Source organism: Brachyistius frenatus, unplaced genomic scaffold (genome assembly GCF_029030835.1).
Source record: "Brachyistius frenatus isolate BFR_SWC_R1_liver_20210118 unplaced genomic scaffold, ASM2903083v1 Contig_27, whole genome shotgun sequence".
Taxonomy (NCBI): Eukaryota; Metazoa; Chordata; class Actinopteri; family Embiotocidae; genus Brachyistius; species Brachyistius frenatus.
This window is the reverse complement of record NW_027210626.1, coordinates 2,618,280-2,638,117: the sequence shown is the minus strand read 5'-3', so window position 1 is coordinate 2,638,117 and position 19,838 is coordinate 2,618,280. Positions and strand designations below refer to the sequence as shown.

Genomic DNA, 19,838 nt, shown 5'->3' with positions numbered 1-19,838 from the left:
TCAGATTAAATGTGCGCGTCGCTAAACTGGGATTATATGATGTCACTGAACTGTTTACTGTTATGGAAGGTTTACCTCGTGGTCAGAAAATTCTCTGTTCTGATTGGCTAGCAGGTGACGGTACAATGGCGGCTCTCTGCTGTTACTAAGCAACACAAGCTCCTCGGGATGAATGAAATCCCACCATCACCACCACCACCCTCACCCTCCTACTTCAGTAAATCTGCATATTATTTAGAGTTTTAGAGTTTCTGTGTTAAAAGTATCTTTAGCATCAGTGCTTAGCCCACAAACATCAGTGTTAACTTGGTGGGTTTTGCTTTTGTCAGAAGCCAGTTCATGTTTCTGTCAAAAAAAAAAACCTGAACAAAACAGCACTGAAAATGAGTCAAACACAATATAGATAGAACTTATTATTATTGTTTTTTTTTAACAGACTTAAAAATAGTTACATGTTTAGCAAGCTAACCGGCCATTACCCCGAGAAGAAAACCTTTTTCACCAATATTTTCTTGTTAATTATTACCAATAAATGCAGTAATCTGAACAGTAGAACATTTTAATGTTTAGGCCTTTTATGTCTGGTCTCTCACATTCATATTCTTAATAGATTTTTTTTTTTAACATCGGAGAACAAATAAACTGGGTTCTCCCTTAATGTAGATTGTTTTTAATAAAATTGTATGAATAACATGAAATCATGGATCATGAAACGTCGCCCTCAAAATAACTGAACATATGACTGCTGCTAAAAAACTTTTCTTAAATATTGTGCACATCATCAGGAAAAATACATCATAATTCCAGACTTAGTAGCTTATAGTCACACTAGCCACACTTAGACGCATTTTACTATGGTATCTAAAAATATGACAGAAATTGCGGTTTCATCTTTTTTTAATTTTTGGTATCTTTACATTTTATTTGAAACATAAAAGGTAATAAAACTAAAAAAAATGAACACATGGTGACAAAATTCTTCTGAATTAGCACTTTTCATAAAAAGAATGTAGAGAGATTATACTGGCTCGCCATATACTGGCTAGTTCAAAATGCTTGTGTTATTGGAAAACAAACAAAAACAAACAACTTTGTTGTCTTAACAAAAATCATACAATATCAAACTGATTCTCAGTTAGTAGTCATAACTGTTTAAAACCAGAAAAAAAACTGTCATAAAGTGATTATATTGGTCCTCGGTGCAATTTTTATCAACAATAACAAACTCTAAGCCTAAAAAAGTTGTGCAGTGGCTATACTGGTAGTAGGGATGTCTCCAATATTATAAAAAAAAATTAAAAAAAATCATCTTTAATATTTTCATTTTTATAGTCATAGTAATTATATTGATCAGTGAGCTGTAAATGACAACAAACTAAAACAAAGACGTACAGTAATTACACTAGTCCTTAGTGAGTAGAAATAAATGTCTGGAACAGCAAACAAAAACCCATAAAAAAAATGTATAACAAAAGTATTATATAACAGTGATCTAAAGTAATGAATTGTAAATAAAACATATGAGGTTTGTCATGTTCAATGATACAGTGTTTTGTTTATACTAGTATGTCAATATTACAACATCTGTATTTTTACCGCATCATTACATGTTCGCTTGTCTTGAATCCCTAATTCACATAAGCCTCGACTTTGCTGAGAAGCTCGGCTGCCTCGTTCAGCGCTACCGCTTCATTCTCAGATTTGAACTGTCCGTTTGGTATGTGTGGATACGGATGGCAGTTGGGATATTGGGTCTTTTTGGCATCCACCCCCAGTGCCTGAAGCTTTGCTACAATTTGAGGCAGATCCCTTAGTTGGGGGTTGTAGCGGGAAACTTGTGCGGCGATGGCTGAAATTGAGCTGCTGTTGGGGTGTTGACCATTTCGCTTGTACTCTGCGGCTATGAGAGACTTTTCCACTGCTTGATGGACTTTAAACAGACACCACTCTGTGCTCCCCCCACTGGTGTCTTTGTAAGCTGCATTGAGATCACAGCGAGCCTGTTTACACCAGCGCTTGGCCTCCTCTCTGTCCGGCCTCGGGACATTTCCGTGATGTCTCCAAAAGTTGTAGGAACGGTTGCCTCTGAAGAATCTCTCTCGACCACTTCTGTGATATCTGGCCTCCTGATTCCATTGCTGGTAGAAGTCTCTGAAATTGAAGTTGCCACTTGAATAGGGCCCGCCTGCAGTTTTGTCTTTGCTTTTGCCTGTATTGAGCTCATCTATTCGATTCTGCAAATATTTGAAGGCCTCAGTGGCCAGAATGGGGCAGTCAGGATTTTTGTCAGGATGCCATCTGAGGTACAGTCGCTTGATGGCTTTGTGCCTCTCTTCTGCAGGAAGATTCCAGATCTCAGCCAAACATGTGTCAATTTCCCTTTTAGCTTCATCGAGAGTGTCTGGTAAGGAACTTGTTGATGGATGGGAAGAATGTGGCACGGCTCCTACTAGCAACTCCAGCTCCATGCAAGACGCTTCATCAGATGTGCAAGTCCTCCCTTCTCGTTTTAGCTTCCTTTCTCGTTTAAACTGATACAGGTCAAGACCACTGACTTCAGTTGGCTCATCTTCCCCAATATCTATTTTGAATCTCCGTGAATATTGTCCAAAGAGCCCAGGAAGTTCTTCAAGAATAACTGCATAAACATACTTGTTGTTAGTGCTGTAGCCAACATATTCCCCCTCCTCAAAGTTGTTGAGGATGTTCATGTCTAAGGAATCATGCCATTCCTCTGGAATATCTGTCCCAGTGGCTGGTGGATTGGGAAGTAAGCTTTCAGATGCAGCACTGTCGTGGATCTCATTCTTAGCCAGCGTTTTCAAAACGTCTTGCAGATTATCACACATAAGAAGATGTCCGAGCACTGTGAGGTGATGTGATGCAATCCTGTTACCTAAAAGAGCATTAATCTCCTTTGTCAACATCATATTGACTTCATTTAGTACCTTAGGAGCCATGTCGTCATTGTGCGTCAAGTAAAAGATGCAACCTTGTTTCTCCTTGTTGACAAAGACGTCAGTTTGACTGGCAGTTTTGTGTAGTGGCTGTTCATCCAGCCATAACTGCGTTTCCAGGGTTTTGCAGCAGACAATCTGAATACTGCCAAAAGTCTTGTCCCACATGTTAGCAGCAACTTCTTGTGTTATTTCACCCTGGGACTGCTCTCTGATCAGACAAATGAGTCCATATCTAAATGCTCCCGAGGAGAGATGTTTATCAAACCATCCACTAAATTCACAGCCAGTCCCAAGCTCACAACACTGCATGTTTAGCTCCACTATTTTTTCCTTGGTGAACTGAGACAGCATCTTTGGCTGAAATCTCTGAGGCAGCAGTTGCAGAAGCTGCTGATGCTTGTAGATGTCCTTGCCCAAATGACACTCACTGAGTTTCTCAAGCAACAGGAACTTTTTTTCCAGCGCTTCTTCTAACCTTTTGGTCTCAAATACTGTGTTATTGTAGTAGAGTTGGCTTGATGGGTATAATTTGCCGTCTACTGCAAGAAGATGCAACGTCTTTACTTCATCAACAAGGGTCTGGTTTCCCTGGGTTTCGATTAACTGAAACAATTGCTCAACAGCTCGTTTTACAGTTTTCAGCTGGTTTGGGTTTAGTTGTGGTTTGTCATGGGAATCAGCATAAACTGCTGCCAGAACGTTACAATACTGCACTGCAGTAGCTTCACTCGTCACACCGATTTTCTTGAAGAACTCTTGAAACAGGGCGTCTTTTGGAGGAACTTTGTACAAATACGGTCTGAAATCAAGGTCATCGCGGAGTGAAAAAGAAACATCGTCAGCCCTTCGAAGTTCTGTGTCTTTTTCAACCAACACGACAGGAAGACCAGCCAGTGGCTCTCCTTCAAAGTCATTTGCTTGCAGGTAGGCGTACACACTTCGAAACACTTTCGCACGGGTTTTGATCAACTGCTCACTTTTACAGGCTGACTGGCAGATGTTTCTCATGTTCCTGGTTACGCAGTGTGAAGGTGGTTTCTCATAAGCTCCTGCCTTTATCATCATTTTTAGGAGGTTTTGGGACACATGACCTGGTGGTTCGATAATTGGCATTGAGGACCAAATCAAATCTTCATGCGTAGGATCTCCTTTGATCAAGGATTCTCTGATTTCAACAGTAGTTCCCTCAGCAGAAAATGGTTGGTGATAGTCGCACAGCTCTTTCCGAATCATCACCGGGAAAAGGAACTTAATGCTGGCTATGCTCTTCAGCAACCCTTTCTTTTCCTCTCCTTTCTTCAAGGCTGTTCTGAAAAGTAATGATGAAGTCCGTTTCAACTCTTCAAGTTTACATTTCCCTTTTGCTTCTGATTCTAACTGGTACGCAAACTTTATGATTTCATCTTCAGTCACATCATGCTTCATTCCAAGTTCTTTGATCAGCTGTTTTGCTTGAAATGTTGCATGGAAATTGTCACCACACAACTCAGTCCAAACTTTCTCAGGCACAAATCTCTCTTGGGGCAGCATTCTCCTGTAAAGCTCGATAGTATCATCAAAGTAGTATGATGCGATCTCCAGTCTACCTTGAGAACTCTGAATCAGTTTCACTGTCTTCATTTCAGCAATGATTTTTTCCTTGCACTGAGAAAAATTCCCAAAATGATGTAGTGACAGCAACATCTTGAGGCACTGAAGAGTCTGCTGCTCGGTGAGTTTATGCACAGCAGGCAGAATGAACTTCATGAAATAATCCAAATCATCCAGGACTGGAAGTTTCAGCGCTTCAGACAGAGTCATGTTATCGGGGTTGTTTTTGAGAAAAATGCTGTTGCAGTCGGGCAGCGTGAACAAGTCTGGAAATGTCTGTGAATATGTGCAGTTGAGGACAAATACTCCCGTAGGTCCATCAATCCTTATGTATTCCCCGTTTATTGTTTCAAATAACGGTAAGGATGTAAGCTTCCTCTTATATTCTTGTTGGTTATTGGACTTGGATATTCCAGACTGCAGGAAGTTCTGAAGCTCTCTCATGTCTTTACTTGAAAGCTGAGGGAAATGTGAGCGGTCAATGTTGTAGACCTGGTCTAACACTGAGCTTTTGTCATTCACATTCATAAGTTCAGTGTTTAGAAGTAGAGGGCGCTGTTTGCTGACCTCACAGAAGAACATGATATCAAGCTTCATAAAGCCAAGTTTAAAGAGGATGCTTGATATGTCTTTATCTGAGGCAAACTGAATCACACTTGACATGTCTTTCATTGTTTGAAGGAGGTGCTTGTTGTTTAATCTTGGACACACAACAGGCACAATGCAGCAGTCACTGAAAAGCTCTCTCACGTTACTCAATGTCAGACTGTGTTTATTGTCACTCAATGTCACAGGAATTTCACTTGTTAAGAACAGCCAAAGTGATTTCAACCACTTCAACATGTTCTCATTTGGGACACAAAGACCACTGTGTAGATCAACACGACATTTCAGAAGATGCTGCTGAATTAAGGGCTTCAAATATTTCACTGCACATGGAACTGTCAGTTTTTTGACAAGGTTACAAGTTTGTAGAATGTTGATGTGATGACTGTTGGTTTTATAATCTGCGAATTGCTCTTTGTAGCCGGAGAAGATATCGTCATACATTGATATCAGCTTGGGAGATTGGGAGTCAAACACTCTCAGGACCTTATCTCTTGTGAGAAGAAGGGGAAGCCCAGTGAGTAAACTGGAATTGTCCTCAGTGACCTTGAGAAGTGGGTCTTTCAAGCAAAAACTCAAGAGCTGTGAACATCTTTCTCGATTTCTGATCAGTGTGGTATTTATGGGCAGGGGTAAATCATCGTCTGTTTGGTTTGGATCATTGAGAGGTTTTTCTCTTAGGAAAGTCCGCACAGCACGGGGACTGATATCTTTCACTTCAATGCCAGCCTCTTTGAAGCTAGTCCAAATTTGTTCCATGTTCGTGGAAAAAGGAACCAATTTCATCCCAAGGTCTTCCAAAATGGGATGAATCTCATTCAATGCTGAGTGTGTCAGGTGAGGTGCATTGATTGATTCTGTTTCTCTGATGTTACACCAGTCAAAAGAGATTTCTTTGATTTCTCGACCTGCTATTACGCGAGTCGAGGTCCTCATCACTGGAATAACATTGTGGCCTTTTTCTTTAATCGATCTGTATACCTCGTGTATCATTTCATGCCACTCTTGACCAACATCTTTGGAAATATTTGGCCAAAAACGCAAGTACGAGGTAATGAAACAGGATTCAATATCTGTTAAAGAAACGTTCTTCTTTGCAAGCTTACAGCACATGATATGCAAGAGATCTGCATAGAGTGGAGCAATGACGTTCTGCTTCAAAGACTTATTCCAGTTTGCTTTCAGACTTTGGCCATCTTCCTTCCAAAGGCTTCTCCTGGCAGAATCTACCTCAAAGTTTCCATTGACATGTACTGGCAGTCCAGTTTTCCCTGGCAAGGGAAGTGAACAAAAGGCTTCTCCTTTAAAATGCAGATAGCTGGATGGAAATACCAGTGGTTTCTTTATGTTCACACGTGCCGCTAAGGCTGCCTGGGGAAGTTTGTCTGATGGTTTTATTTCAGCACTGTCTTTGAACGTGCCAAACTGTTCTGCAATGATCCATGTGCTTTTTATTTTATTTGAGGTGGAAATGAGGGTTTCATAAAAAGCCTTCTTCGGGGTTGTTGGTTTGTCAGATTGCAGTGCATTTTGTAGATGTTTTACAAAAGCATCTTTTTCTTCCCTGCTTGTCTGTGGCAGACTTTTTTCAACCACAAAGATGGTTTCCAGTTCCCCTGAAGGTTCATTGATTTGATGGACTTTTATTGTGCAGATGTTTTTCAGAAACAGAATCAGTCCTTCGGGATCTTCAGATAGAGCAGAGCACAGTTCTTTCATGTCACGGTCAGTGACCCCTTGCTGTGATATTTTGGAGCTGTTTGCGTTGGTACCCATCCTCAAAGGTAATCTGAACATGGTGCCCCTTTCAAGGGGAAATTTATCAGGAAGAAAGGATTTGTAGACATCGCTGTACATCTTCTTGAAAGTGTCAGCTAGATTATAGCCAATGCCAGTTTGTGGTTTGTCTGAATGGCTTTCAATGTATTTTTGATTGGGATCAGAAATGCAAAGTTTTTCATCTCCCGTGAGGATTGAAGGACAGTCCGTCAGATGGTAAACAGAGTTGAATCCAACTCCGTATTTTCCTATCTTCCCTGGAGAGTTGTGCTTCCCCCCTTGTCCCAGCTGTTGAATGCCCACCAGGTCAGCATCCGAAAAGACTTTGTTGTTGAACACACACAGTGCAGGACCCTGCAGGTGGTTCCAATTCTTCCCAAATGTTTTTTCTTTGTCATGTTGTCGTTTGTCCCAGACAAAGTGAATTTCTGTTGCCTCTGCATCATCAGCATTTTGGATCAGCTCTTTCAGGATATCCTTCTTTGATGGATACGCTGAGATTATGTTTTTAATTCGAACAGTCAGTTGTTCCTGCTGTTCAAACTGAAAGGCAAATGGTGACAGGTTTTCAACTACATTGTTTTGCAGAGTATGATGCCTGGTTGTTTTGATTCCGAAGTGGCGGGCCACAACACGTGGGATTCTCTCATGACATAATGTGACATCTGAAGTGACTGGCATCCATGGGCTGTCATTGTAATAGAGTTCACTTGCCGGTTGTAAAACCCTATCCTGATTAGGTATCAGACAATCATTTGTTGTTTTCACTTTGGCCTCATAAATCCCTTTTTGTAAAATTTCAAGGCAAACTGACAGATCACTCTTTGGCAGGGGCTTGTTTTGATGTCGAGAGTGCAAAACCTGGAGCACATTTAGAAACTGACTGATTGTGAAGTTCTTTTCAACACCTACACTTTTCCAGAGGTTTGTGAAACTGGTGAAGATAGGTGGAAGTACATGGAGATAGGGTTTTGCTTCAAACTGATTATTTTCAGCTACATGGCTTACATTTACAAATGCATCACCAATGAGGATGAATGGGAATGAATTTGCCCACTGTGAAATCAAGGTGGTGTTCCCAGAATCACTGATCCATTGATCTAGAAACTTATAGCACTCGTTTGCTATTTTGTGAAGCGTAGACTTGTCAGTGGATTTTGATTGCTTCCATGTTTCTCGCAGCTGCTGAAGCACTGTCTCTGGCTTTGGGCTGTTGTGAACTCCCAAAATGTGTAGAACTGGATCATTGTTGTGTATTTTCAGATTGGTGTGATCAAGCACATGCTGTGTCATGTTAACAAGTTGGGAGCATTTGTCACTAAAAACCTCACTGGGCTTTATAAGCGTTACATTTCTTTCCATTTTCGTATCCCCAGGGGAAAACGCTGGGAGAAATGCAGTGGTCCTCAGTGTTTCCCAGTGGGGACACTCTTCGTCCTGCATGTGATTCCTCATAAGTTCAAGAAGGCACTTCAAATGCACATATGCTTTCTTTTTGTCAACACTCCAGGTTTGAATCATTGTGCCTGCTTTCTCTGTGATGTCTTCCAGTGGGAGCTGATCATTTGCCATTCCAAGTTCCAACAAGCGTTGAATCGTTTTGGGGGAGCAAAAGTCCTTTTTGGTACCACCAAGCAATCGGCCCTCTTCTGATTCAAAAAGACAGGCAACTTTCCCTGAGGGATTCACAAGTCTCTGGATATATTGGAGCCGTCCGTCTGTTGTGGGTATGCATGGATAGTAGACCAGCAGATTGTCAATTTCTTTGATGTGAAGGTTAATAGCAAGCAGCACAAGAGTATCTCTACTCTTATGGTCCATGGTACTAATGTTGTTGAACACGACCTCTTGGTAAAACTTCACCCAGTTCCAAGTTCTGCTTTGTAAAGCCTTTTCTAGGCCAGCCTGTTTGAAGCTATTTCTCAACCAGAGTGGAAGAGGAACAACATAGTTGGGGGCTTTCACATATTTCTTACACACCTCAACTGCACAGATCTCTTTATGCTTCTCAATGTCGTCATGTAGAAATATGGCATTGTTCATTGAGCACCAATGTTCTCCATCACTGAAGAGCTCTGGGCCATTGGAGTCCTGGGCCATGGCCAAGTAAAACGCATCCACCAAAGGCTTGAAGGTTTCACTCACTTTCTCCCTATCGGGCCAAAAGGTGTGGTAACAGTAACTCTCCAGTTGCTCGTTTTCAGACATTTTCTTCAGTGTGCAGAGTACAGTTACATACGCTGTTATGACAGGATCCCGAAGAAGAGCTTTGTTCCAGTCATTTTTTAGTCCGCTCTCCCATAGAGCTTTCCGGTTGCTGGTCACAGCAAATGTTCCATTTACATTGACCGGAAGACCTGTGTGAATGGGAAGAGGAAGGAAGCAAAATGCCTGTCCAACGAGATCTGTTTGTAATGGGGCCAGTTTTCCAGATTCTGGGTTCTTTTGCAAGGGCACAGCAATCCCTCCGATGGGCAAGGTGAACTTGGCTTGCTTGTTTTTTTGAAGGGCCATTGTCAAGGACTGATCTGTTCCAAAGCAGTTGTACAGGAGCCAGGGCTGGGCTTCAGTTACATCAGACTGCTGACTGGTTATTTGGACAATGTTGATTGTGCAGCAGTCAATTACCTCTTTGAACTTTCCGTCAAGTTTCTTCAGTGAATTCTTAGCTTGCTGCTGCTGTTTTGACACAATACTTTCATCAGGAATCCTCATTTCACCCTCAGAGGTTTTGGAGATAGTGAGGATGGTTTGTATTTCGTCATCTCTTGGTGGAGTTGATGCATTGTTTGAGATATTTTGAAGGGACAATGTTTTGATGTTCTTCAGAAAAAGCAGGTGAGTTTGTGAATTCTTAGTGAAGTGCTGTTGAAAATCAATGATATTGTTTTTGAGATAAACCTTTGTGCTTATTTCTGACTTGAGAGCCTCTTCTTCACTTCGGAAAGGTATTTTGATCAGAGTGCCCGGATAGGGTTCAGGAGGACTTTGTCTGGTGAAGCTACAGTCAAAAATGCCTTCGTATGGTCCAAACTGACCAGGGAACCAATAAAAGATTTTCTGTTCAGAGAGATCCAGCTTGATCCCAGGATTTGATTTCTGTTTGATGTGCTTCTTAAGGTGAGTTACATTTGGATCAAGTATGAGAAGTTTGTGTCCACTAAGGATGGAGGGGATATCAGTCACATGATACACTGTATTAAAGCCAAGTCCAAACTTTCCAATTTTTTCCACTTTGTTTTCCTTTGAGGCAGAGCCAACTTTGACAACATTTTCCCAATCCTCGGCTGTGAACTGCTCATTGTTGAAAGCCCAAAGACACGGTCCCTGACAAAGGGCCATGCCAGGGTCAATAAGACTCTCAGGGGCATCTTTGTGTACTCTGAAATCCACCAAGAATTTACAGGCATCTGCCCCAGCATCCTCTGCATTTTGAATGAGCTCTTTGAAGATGTCACTTTCTTCATCATAGTCTTTGAGAATGTTTTTAATCCTCATTGTTATTGGTTCAGATTGTCCACATTGTTCTATTCCCACCAACTCTGGAGCAAGGATGTAGGTACTGAGAAATCGAATGTTCAACCATTCAGCCGTTGCTTTCCGGATTTCCTGATGTATGACATACATTTCTTTTTGGCTGTCTTTAAGTTCTTTCATCCCATTTTTGCTGACATCACAGAAGACTGCTGTAGATCGTGGTTTAAGGGTACATAGTTCACCTTCTAGGATGACTGGGACTGGGATGTCATCCTCAACTGTCTTATTCTCTCTCCACAGCCAGTCAAGAATTTCTATTGACACTTTCACCTCAGAGGGACTTGCAAATGGCTGTCGCCTTTCTTCAATTGTGTGGTGAATAGAGCTCAGAATGGCAAAAATGTCTTCATCTGACTGTAATGTTCTCAGGCCAAACTCCTGGAGCAACTTCTTGTATGGCAAAAATTCTTTTGGCACCCTCCCAACGTGTGAGCTCAGATCTAGATTAGGTGGGTAGTCAAGAACCAGTTCCTGTGGTGCAACAAATTGGTTGTGGTTCCACAGCCAGCGTGTCTCCTTGTTCATTGCTGCTGCAAATACTGGGATGTTTTCTTGCATGTGTTTGTAAGTGCTGTACAACTTTCTTTTGAAATCAACATTTGTATCAGGATCAGTCATTTCCCGTGCTTTTGATACCAAGACTGACAAATTCTCAATCACTTTTTCAGGCGGGGGTAGCCGTTCGAGACCAAGTTTGCAGCTTACTCTGTTACTGAGATTTCTCACCAGAGGCATTACGTGTCCCACAATGTCTTCGTACACACAATGTCTTATTTCATCTGGACAGAAGAAACAACTTTGTTGAGATTCCACACTTTTGTCATTACCAGGTTGAACACATGGGACCCATTTTAGCATTTTGAGGCAATGGAGCTGCTCAGGAGAAAACTTTGACAGTAGATCATTAGCGTCCAACATTTTCAAAAGAACCTGAGCTCTTTTGAGAGCCTCTTTTTGAGAGTCCATTTGCAGTTTGTCAATCAGTGTGGCGGCATGTAGAACATGCTCAGGTGAAACATCTACCTCTTTATTTAGTAATCCGAGCTCCGTTAGGCTTCCCAGCATCTGCAGTGTCTTAGTGTATAGACGTGGGGGGAAGAAGTCTGACTCAAAGATGACTGTAAAAGTTTGAATTCTTGGATCAAAAAAGCTTGAGGGCTTTTTTAGCTCTCCATTCACTTGAAGGAAGCTCAAGTTCTTACATCTGCATTTCAGGGTCTGGTTTTGAGAGAACAGGATATTGCCATGCTGCAACATCCAAGTCATTGTTTTCTCTATTTCTTCAATGCTGCAAGCTCTCCTCTCAATACAGTCGATGAGGACATTGGCTGCTTGTGCTGTGTCCAAGAGATTAACTTTAAGCAGCTGAAAGAGTCTGCGCTCAGCCTCAGTAGCACACTGGACAACTGAATCAGGCATAGGGAGCTCTGTTGGTACTTTTAGACCAGAAATCAGAAGCACAGCTTGTTTTGACTGAGCTGCAACACAGAATCCTTTCATGGTTTGAAACAGAGGCAACGTTGAGAGGAAATCTTTCTCTTTGTCTGAGAGAGAATTGAGATGAGAGAGATACTCTTTCAGTTGTTCCCGTGCTGTGTGAGATGCAGTCTTGAGTTCTCTGATGAGCAGCCGAGAATCTAAATTCATCAAGACCTTTACGACACTCCTTGGAGATGGGCTCAGCACATAAGACTCAAGGTCTTCGTGTTTGAGCCACTCGCTTCCTCTCACCACTGTGCCACCAACTTTGTTCACCAACAGAGCTATTTGGTCTGGCAAACTAATCTGCTTGATTTTTTGAAAAATTAGGGTTGTGTTGTGTTTCAGTTTTGCTAATGATACAGGCTGACTGACAGACAGAGGACTGACTGGTATTACAGGTATTTCGGCGAAACGACTTAACTCCTTGAAGTGAGTGTTGAGAAACTTCCAGAATTCTTGGAGCCAGTCTAACGGTGGATGCTGATTGTTGCTGATGTCCCACGAAACAAGGTCCGTGCTTGTCTGCTTCCAGTCCTCTGGCAAATACCTTCTTGTATATTCAGCCACAAGGTCTGCATCGATGTTAATGACTTTGAATAAGTCTGAAAAACAAAACAAACAAAAAACATTTTTAGTTATATGTGTGTGTAGTGCCAAAAGGTGCAGAAGTTCCAATCACTGTATCCTATAAATTGACTATGACCTACTTTTTGTGGCCAGTTCCTCCAGATGGTTTCTGCATGCTGGACTGAGATCATGTGGGATGAAGAGGTGTTTACAGTATGGCAGCAAGACTCTGCACAAAACACAAGTTTGTTCAGTGTACATGTAACAAAGACAAGGACATTTGCATAAAGTTTCCATCTAAATAGAGTAACCAAAAACAGATACAATGAAATCTAAATCCAATCAAACAGAAAGAAATAATAGCAATTGTTAATTAATATAATTAGGAAAGTAGACATGAGCCAATCGGTAGTGGGCTGACATCTGAACATAGTACACTTAAAATGACTTTAAACTACAGTAAATAATTCCAAATTATTTCTTAACCTAATAATAACTTTTAAAAGTTGATTCTTAACAAAATATTTTTGTAGATCTCGTAAACCTAATATAAGCTACCTTCCCACCACCTCAGTAGACAGAAGAGTTTGCGACAAATTGGTGAACATGGTGCAGTATTGCATAAATAAGAGCTTCATGGGTTAGGGGAGACCAACAAAGGTAAAGGTGGACACAGGCACAAACTGATGACGCCAATGTTTCTCTTCATCTACTGGATGTGTAAATGGGCAGTTGCTTCCTAACATCTTCACCTTTGCAACGTTATGCGGTGACAATATGTCAGTATTGTATTTTGAGTCTCTTTCGGTGCCCCCAAATGGCAAAAACATAAGATCCAATCATTATTTATTTTTAAGGTTAAAGTTATGATTTACAGCCTAAAGGGGACTATGAACATAACCACTGTTTATTCCTAATTTTGCTGTTATCAAAAGCAATTATGTTAACATGATTGCAATGTGATTTCTTTGCTTGTGTACAACAAAATGTAAAACAACAAAAGTCAGACCAAATATTTTACTATGGAGGCCAAAAACAGTCGTGGCAAATATAACATTTACTCCAGATATTCATAACCAGAAACAGATAAATAGACAAATTAAAACCCTACCTTGGAAATTCATTGCTGTCAATCAAAGCAGTGTCCTCCTCTCTGTCCATGAAAGATCTGAAAGAACCATCACTAAGTGGAAGCAGCTGAAGTCCCTCCAGTTCTGTGTATTCTCCATCACCCAGGATGTACTCCAAAAGACAGAGTTTGTCGTCCTTCGCGATGCTATGTGTGCCAGTCCTGTGGAGAATGTCCCTGAGGAAGGTTGGAGTCACACGTTTCAGGGTAGTGAGGTGTGGATAGGCCTTATCTATCGCGCTGGCAACACTAGCAGGTAAGGTGACAAGATTTTCTTCACAGGAAATCAAAGTCCTTTTAATGGCAGCAAATATGTCATTGCTTGTTGGACCATTACAGAGGAACACAGCTTCTGATGGAGTGATGAACTTTCTGTCATCCTTGGCAAGAGAGAGGACAGCCAAATTCTCTCTGAATAAGTGGTGAAAAACATCCAGGGCAACGGCGTACCATCTCTCTTTGTGTCGTAGCTGGGCGACATCTGGCCACAGATTGTACACGAAAGACGCAGGGAGAATGGATTCTTGGGCAAGTTTGATGGCATCTTGAATCATCATGATGTATGTTTGAGGGAGCACCTTCTTCATCAGCAACTCATTCCACAAAGCATGTTCGTCATGTTTCTGGTCCTCTTCTTGCCACTTGATGTGTCTTCTGTTGTCGGTGAGGCCAAAGCAGGCATTGACATAAACGGGAAGTCCTGTCTTGTTGGATTCATTGTTTGGAAGGGGGAGAAAGCAGCTCAGTCTACTCTCACTGCACTCTCTCTTCACACCACAGGGGAATGCTAGGTCAACTCGAGGTAAGAAGCTCAACTTTTTTGCGAGGACATCAAGATCTTCTACATTGCCCTCTTTCATGGTACATGTTGTCACGAGCCACTTTGTCTCTTTGGCTTCTTCTGAATTGAGGGATATCAGCTTGAACCTTGTCAAACCCTCGATGACTGATTCATCTTCTGACTCTAAAAGGACATCTGCAGGGACTGAGGATTTCACTTCAAGTCTGGTGTTAACAGTGCCATTTACGTCAATATGTATCAAGGACACGGAGTTCACGCTTTTCAGGAAGAGGAGGCTTAAGTCTGCATCTGCAATGAAGCTATCAAAAAGTTCAACCACCTTATCGGAGTCGTATAGGTTGTCTGAGATTTCCGATGCCTCGTTGCGCAAGGGGAATCTGAAGATTGTCCCATCAAAGTGCCGATCCTCCATGACAACTTTTGACCATTCTTGTCCGCTTATGAGCGAAACTATATCTCGAAAGGGTTGGAACTGATCACGCATGGTCATGAGAGCCTCTTGGTGTTCTGCATCATCCAGAGACCACTGGAACCCTCCATTTCTATCTCCAAATATTTTTTCTTGAGGGTCCATCAAGCCAAGGTGTCCTGAGCTGAATATACTGGGCACATCTATGAATAAATTAGAGCAGATATTGTTCAATCACTAATACTGTGTACAGTACGTTCTGTAAGACTTCTACATAAACTCATCTTTAGGAATATATGTGGCAACTATACATGGCTTTACCTGTTGTGTGGTAAACAGAGTTGAAGCCGATTCCAAACCTCCCGACTTTGTTTGGGTCATTGCGCTTGATACTTCTTCCTGCCATCTGAATTCCTTCCCAGTCATCGTCAGTGAACGCTGCATTGTTGTAGGCATAGAGAGCTGGACCTTTGCAGAAAAAAAAGTTCAAAGATAAGTGCTTATGGTAATTATTTGTTGTTTATCATTCATCCTGTATAACTGCTTATTTAAAATCTATCCCAATATGCACTCAGTGAAATGAAAATGCTTAAAGGTCCCTTTTTTTTTTTTGAGAAATGTACACTGCGTGTATTCAGCAAGTGTGCCTTTGGATGAGCAGTTTGGACTTCTTTAGGTTTGTGATGTCACAAACTCACTCATGGCATATCTTCACCCCCAGCACAACCCCGTTTACCGATTTATGTGTAAGAAAACACTCAGCGGCCATTCCCTCAACCGGCTAGCGAGCTACAAGACTGAGGAACACCTGTGATTGGCCTGGACGTGCATCATTCAGAAAAAGAGCCAGCCAATCAGAAGTGAGGATCATTTCAATCAATGCACCTTAAAGCCACAGGCACAAAACAACCTGTTCTTTGTGAAGCTCCAGAAAAGCTTAAGAGAGATGTAAAACTATAATGAGATGTTTGTTTTTTTGTTATTTTAAACCTCAAAAACCCATTCTAATGGATATCAAAGACTGCTAATAAAACATGGGAAAATTGTAAATTAGGGGGCCGTTCAGCAGACATAAGGTAATCTCTCCAAATAGGTGCTTTTCATAGTTATATAATACCTATTTGGTGTGTCTACATTGCAGGAACTATGAACAATTGTGCTTATTAGAAAGCCGTTTGAGGGACTACTTTAGCCCCTACTTCAGGGTAGGTACTCTAACAGCACAAGAAGAACATAGTGTGACGTAAGTGTAGTTTGATTGGTCAAACACAAGCAAATGAAGCCACTGCCATTAAATAACTTGTGCAAAACGGTAGCTGTGGAAACAATAGATCTTTATTAGCCTTAGGAAGTGGAAGAAAAGACGGACAAAAACATGTCACACAGAAGTGACTTTGTCACCCAAAATCTGACTTGCTTAGCGTCAGTGTTCCTATTGGCAGTGAAAAGGCAAACAGAAATAAAAATCTTGAAGGTACATAGTTCACAGGGAGCTCCCAGCGGTTAGTTCCTCCACCAACAACTGTTGGCTTCATATGGGTATAATGTAAATTGCAGACTAAAATGCTTACTTTTAGAAACATTATAATAATGTTAGGGTTTTTTGTTGGACATGGGCCCATTTAACTGTAAATAGAACCAGCTTCGTACTAATATAACAGAGATTTATTTTAAAGTCCGGTTTAACTAAATGTAATCATCAGAATCTAATGCCGAGTCTGTGTTGGGCTGCCAAAATAATTTTGTGACGATAGGAAAAAAAACAAGACAACCACACTAGACTGTGGAGGAAACCCACATTTTAAGAAGCAGAATATACAATATCCAAAAACTAGGAACCAGGCCAGGCATTTGTAGTATTAGACCTCTTTTTGCCCGGAGGCTAACAGACAGTGTTATTGTTCCTTTTAATATATAAAAAACATTCAACACACATATTTGTTGAACATTTTAAGTTTGTTATTCACTGAACAACATAAATACCTTGGTATTTTCCAAGTTCATCAGTCCAAAGGCTCTCAGTCCCATAGCTTCTCTCATCATGAATGAAAACCACTTCTGTGGCTTGAGCATCATCTGCATTTTGAATCAGCTCCTGTTGACAAATCAACAAAATGACCATTAACAGAGCCTAGCAGCACCCACCCAGTTCTGCACAGACATGAAGGAAGCCACCGACCCATCCTCACGGCAGACATACCACCCCCTTTATCGTTTTATTGGCAGCAAGAAAAAAAAGCACATATCTAACCTTTTAATCAAAACATTAATAAAAAAAAAAGAAAGAAAGGAAAACAACACTTTTTTTTTGTTACAATAATTCAAGAAAAAAGTCAACATGTTATTAACCATGCTGGCGATACCATAAAAACAGATAAGCAAGAGCTGAAGAATAATTCTATCAGGGATGTGTATGATTAAAATAAATATACATATATTACATAAGGTAATTGTCAAAACTAGTATTTGACAGCATTATACCAACCTTCAAAATTTGTCCACCATCTGGATATCGACGCAGAATATCTTTCAGATAATCAATGAAGGGCGGTGCTGTGGCCCCGAAGGACGTCCTACACCAAGAAACAGGATTAAAGAGTTAGAAACCAGAACTAAGATTCAAATCATCACAGTGCTTAACAATTCAGAAAAATTGCCAGTGGGTAAAGTAATGCAAGAAATGCAAAGACATAATGACAGAGGGAGAAGATAAATCTGTTGAAACATCAACATTTTCTGAGAATAAGAAAATATTAAATTACAAAAAAAAAACTATATATGCCTAAAATTACAATATCTTAGCTTAACATCCAATTAAAATTGAACCTCTGTAGCCTCTGACATTTCTGTAAACGTCAGCAAACACATCAAAACTCGTGAACTCTGAGCATACTGAAAACTGAAAAGTTTTTACATGAATACCACAAGAGGGCAGCGTTCATTTTCTTTTTCTTTTTTATTTAGAATTTATTTGCAGAGATGGGTACTTAGAGACCATTAAAAATTGTCTGTAAAGATGCTTGAAAATAGTTATGAAATGATCATTATTATTACATATTCATAATAATCAGTTGCACAGTAAGTTCATTAAGTCACATAACAGCTAAATATTGCTACGCCAACACAGCAATATATGAGATCAAGTCTTATTAGTTACAATAAAGGTTTTAATTCCATATTCATTATTATTCATTTGCATGTGCAACTGAGTTATTCAATGGCATAGATAGAGTATAAACCTGTCAAGTTATTTATCATGTGGTTTCGATCTGTTGTACTCACAAGACAGACTTAACTTATGTTAGGTAGTTACTTTATTAATCCCCGAAGGGACATTTTTTTTCGCTACAGCAGCATATAGGAAGCAATGGATAATAATAAAATAATAGAAAGCAATAAAATAGCAGTAAAATAGCAGTACAAATATTAAATATAAAATGCACAGTATATACATTACAGTATATATCTATATATATTATATACAAACAATCAAGAACACAGACAACTTGCACATCGCCGCCATGACAACATGATGACAATGCAGATTTTGGCTTTAGATTGTAGAGTCGGCAGAGAGTCAGTATGTGTCATAACTCACCGAGCTTTTTTCTTTGTCTTCTGACTCATCTCTCCTGGGTTGGTTGCTGTAAGAGAGTCAAAGGTGTAAAAGGCTTTTGCAGAGTAGTGCTGGAAAGTAACTAAGTACATTTCCTCAACTACTATTCTTAGGTACAGTTTTTAAATACTTTATAGTGTTTCCCATTTTATTTTACTTGATACCTCCACTCCACCACATTTGCGGAAATATTGTTCTTTCTACTCCACTACATTTATCTGACACATTTTAAAAGAAGCTTTAACACAATGGATGATAGAACAAACTTTTTAAATAAAACATACCCGGTAATCAGCATAATCCCTATACAGTGCTTACTAACAGATATTTTACATAGCCTGTAATATAACACATCAGTCAGAACCAAACCAACACTTTTACTTTTATACATTTTGCTGCTGAAATTCTGTACTTTTACTTCAGTAGGGTTTTTCATGCAGGACTTTTACTTGTAATGGAGTATTTTTTTTTTTTTTTACATTGCTGTATTAGTACTGTAGTGTGTTGGGATAGGTAATGGAGTTTTCCCAGAATGTCCTGAATTAATGTGTTAATGTTTCGTATTCGGCCCTCTTGTGTGCGTTTTTGGGTTGTGTGTAAATGTTCAGGGATTGTTCTGCAGCCAAACAGCAGGTCCAAGGGTTAGGATCTGCGTGGAAATAAAGTTCATCTCTCTGGCTGATCTTTTATCGTTAAGAATCTCTGACGCATTACAGTACTGTCACATAAATAAATAATTATTTTACTTCTTCCACCACAAAGCAGGGAATACACATAAATACAGGAATAAATAAGCACAAGAATAAACATTTGTAAAGACATACAAAGATGCAGAAGAAAATGTAAGAAACTAAATCAAAATAAAATGAGTCTAAGCCTTCAACTTTTCTCATCCTATAATCCATTTTCCCTAAAAACACGCTGTGACTTAAATTACTCCGACATTCTACATAAGATGTAAGTGCCACATTACCTCTGTCATGTTAGTGAAGAGTTGTGAAGTTTCCACTGAGACTGGCGTTGTTACACCAGCCTGCGGTTTATAAAGGCTGTGGATATCCAATCCCACTAACACACGTCGCTTCCTTTTACAGCTTATGTTTCGTTTTCCACCAAAATCAAGTTTCCGCAAAAATGAAACAAGAGAAATTAACAGATGCTGATTCATTGATTCAATTCTCGTGATATCCTCGATGAAACGAAACTTTCTGAGCATGAACAAGTGACCTCGGCTGATGCCAACATTCTTTTTTTTCTTTTTTTTTAATTTGTTTTTAATGTTTGCTTCTTCCCTGCTGTGACCACTTGCAGGACAGTTGTTCCGCCGCTCGCTAGATGATGCTGCAGCTGCGTTTTATTGG

At 40.3% G+C, this 19,838-nt stretch overlaps 1 protein-coding gene across 2 annotated transcripts; it reads right to left on the bottom strand.

Annotated features, from left to right (window-relative positions):
• Positions 1-879: 879 nt before the first annotated feature.
• sacs2 (sacsin molecular chaperone 2) lies at positions 880-19,733 on the bottom strand. 2 transcript variants are annotated; one of them, XM_069698583.1, is made up of 8 exons: positions 19,451-19,733; positions 18,460-18,505; positions 17,347-17,434; positions 16,845-16,956; positions 15,183-15,329; positions 13,633-15,064; positions 12,662-12,750; positions 880-12,556 (listed from the first exon to the last, which is right to left on the bottom strand). In XM_069698583.1, the coding sequence occupies exons 2-8, from the start codon at positions 18,486-18,488 to the stop codon at positions 1,629-1,631; spliced, it is 12,825 nt and encodes a 4,274-aa protein (XP_069554684.1). In that variant the 5' UTR covers positions 18,489-18,505; positions 19,451-19,733; the 3' UTR covers positions 880-1,628. The 2 variants fall into 2 exon arrangements, with proteins under 2 accessions (XP_069554684.1, XP_069554683.1); XM_069698582.1 differs by lacking the exon at positions 19,451-19,733 and having other exon boundaries at positions 18,460-19,028.
• Positions 19,734-19,838: the final 105 nt, after the last annotated feature.

What these genes read in the sequence shown, in the direction of transcription:
- sacs2 (XM_069698582.1), bottom strand. Translation starts at nt 18,569, where the DNA reads ATGTACTTAGTTACTTTCCAGCACTACTCTGCAAAAGCCTTTTACACC. An exon ending in TGAACTTGGAAAATACCAAG is followed by an intron (nt 15,330 to 16,844) that starts GTATTTATGTTG and finishes TTTTCTGCAAAG; the next exon opens with GTCCAGCTCTCTATGCCTAC. An exon ending in CTCTGTTTACCACACAACAG is followed by an intron (nt 15,065 to 15,182) that starts GTAAAGCCATGT and finishes ATTTATTCATAG; the next exon opens with ATGTGCCCAGTATATTCAGC.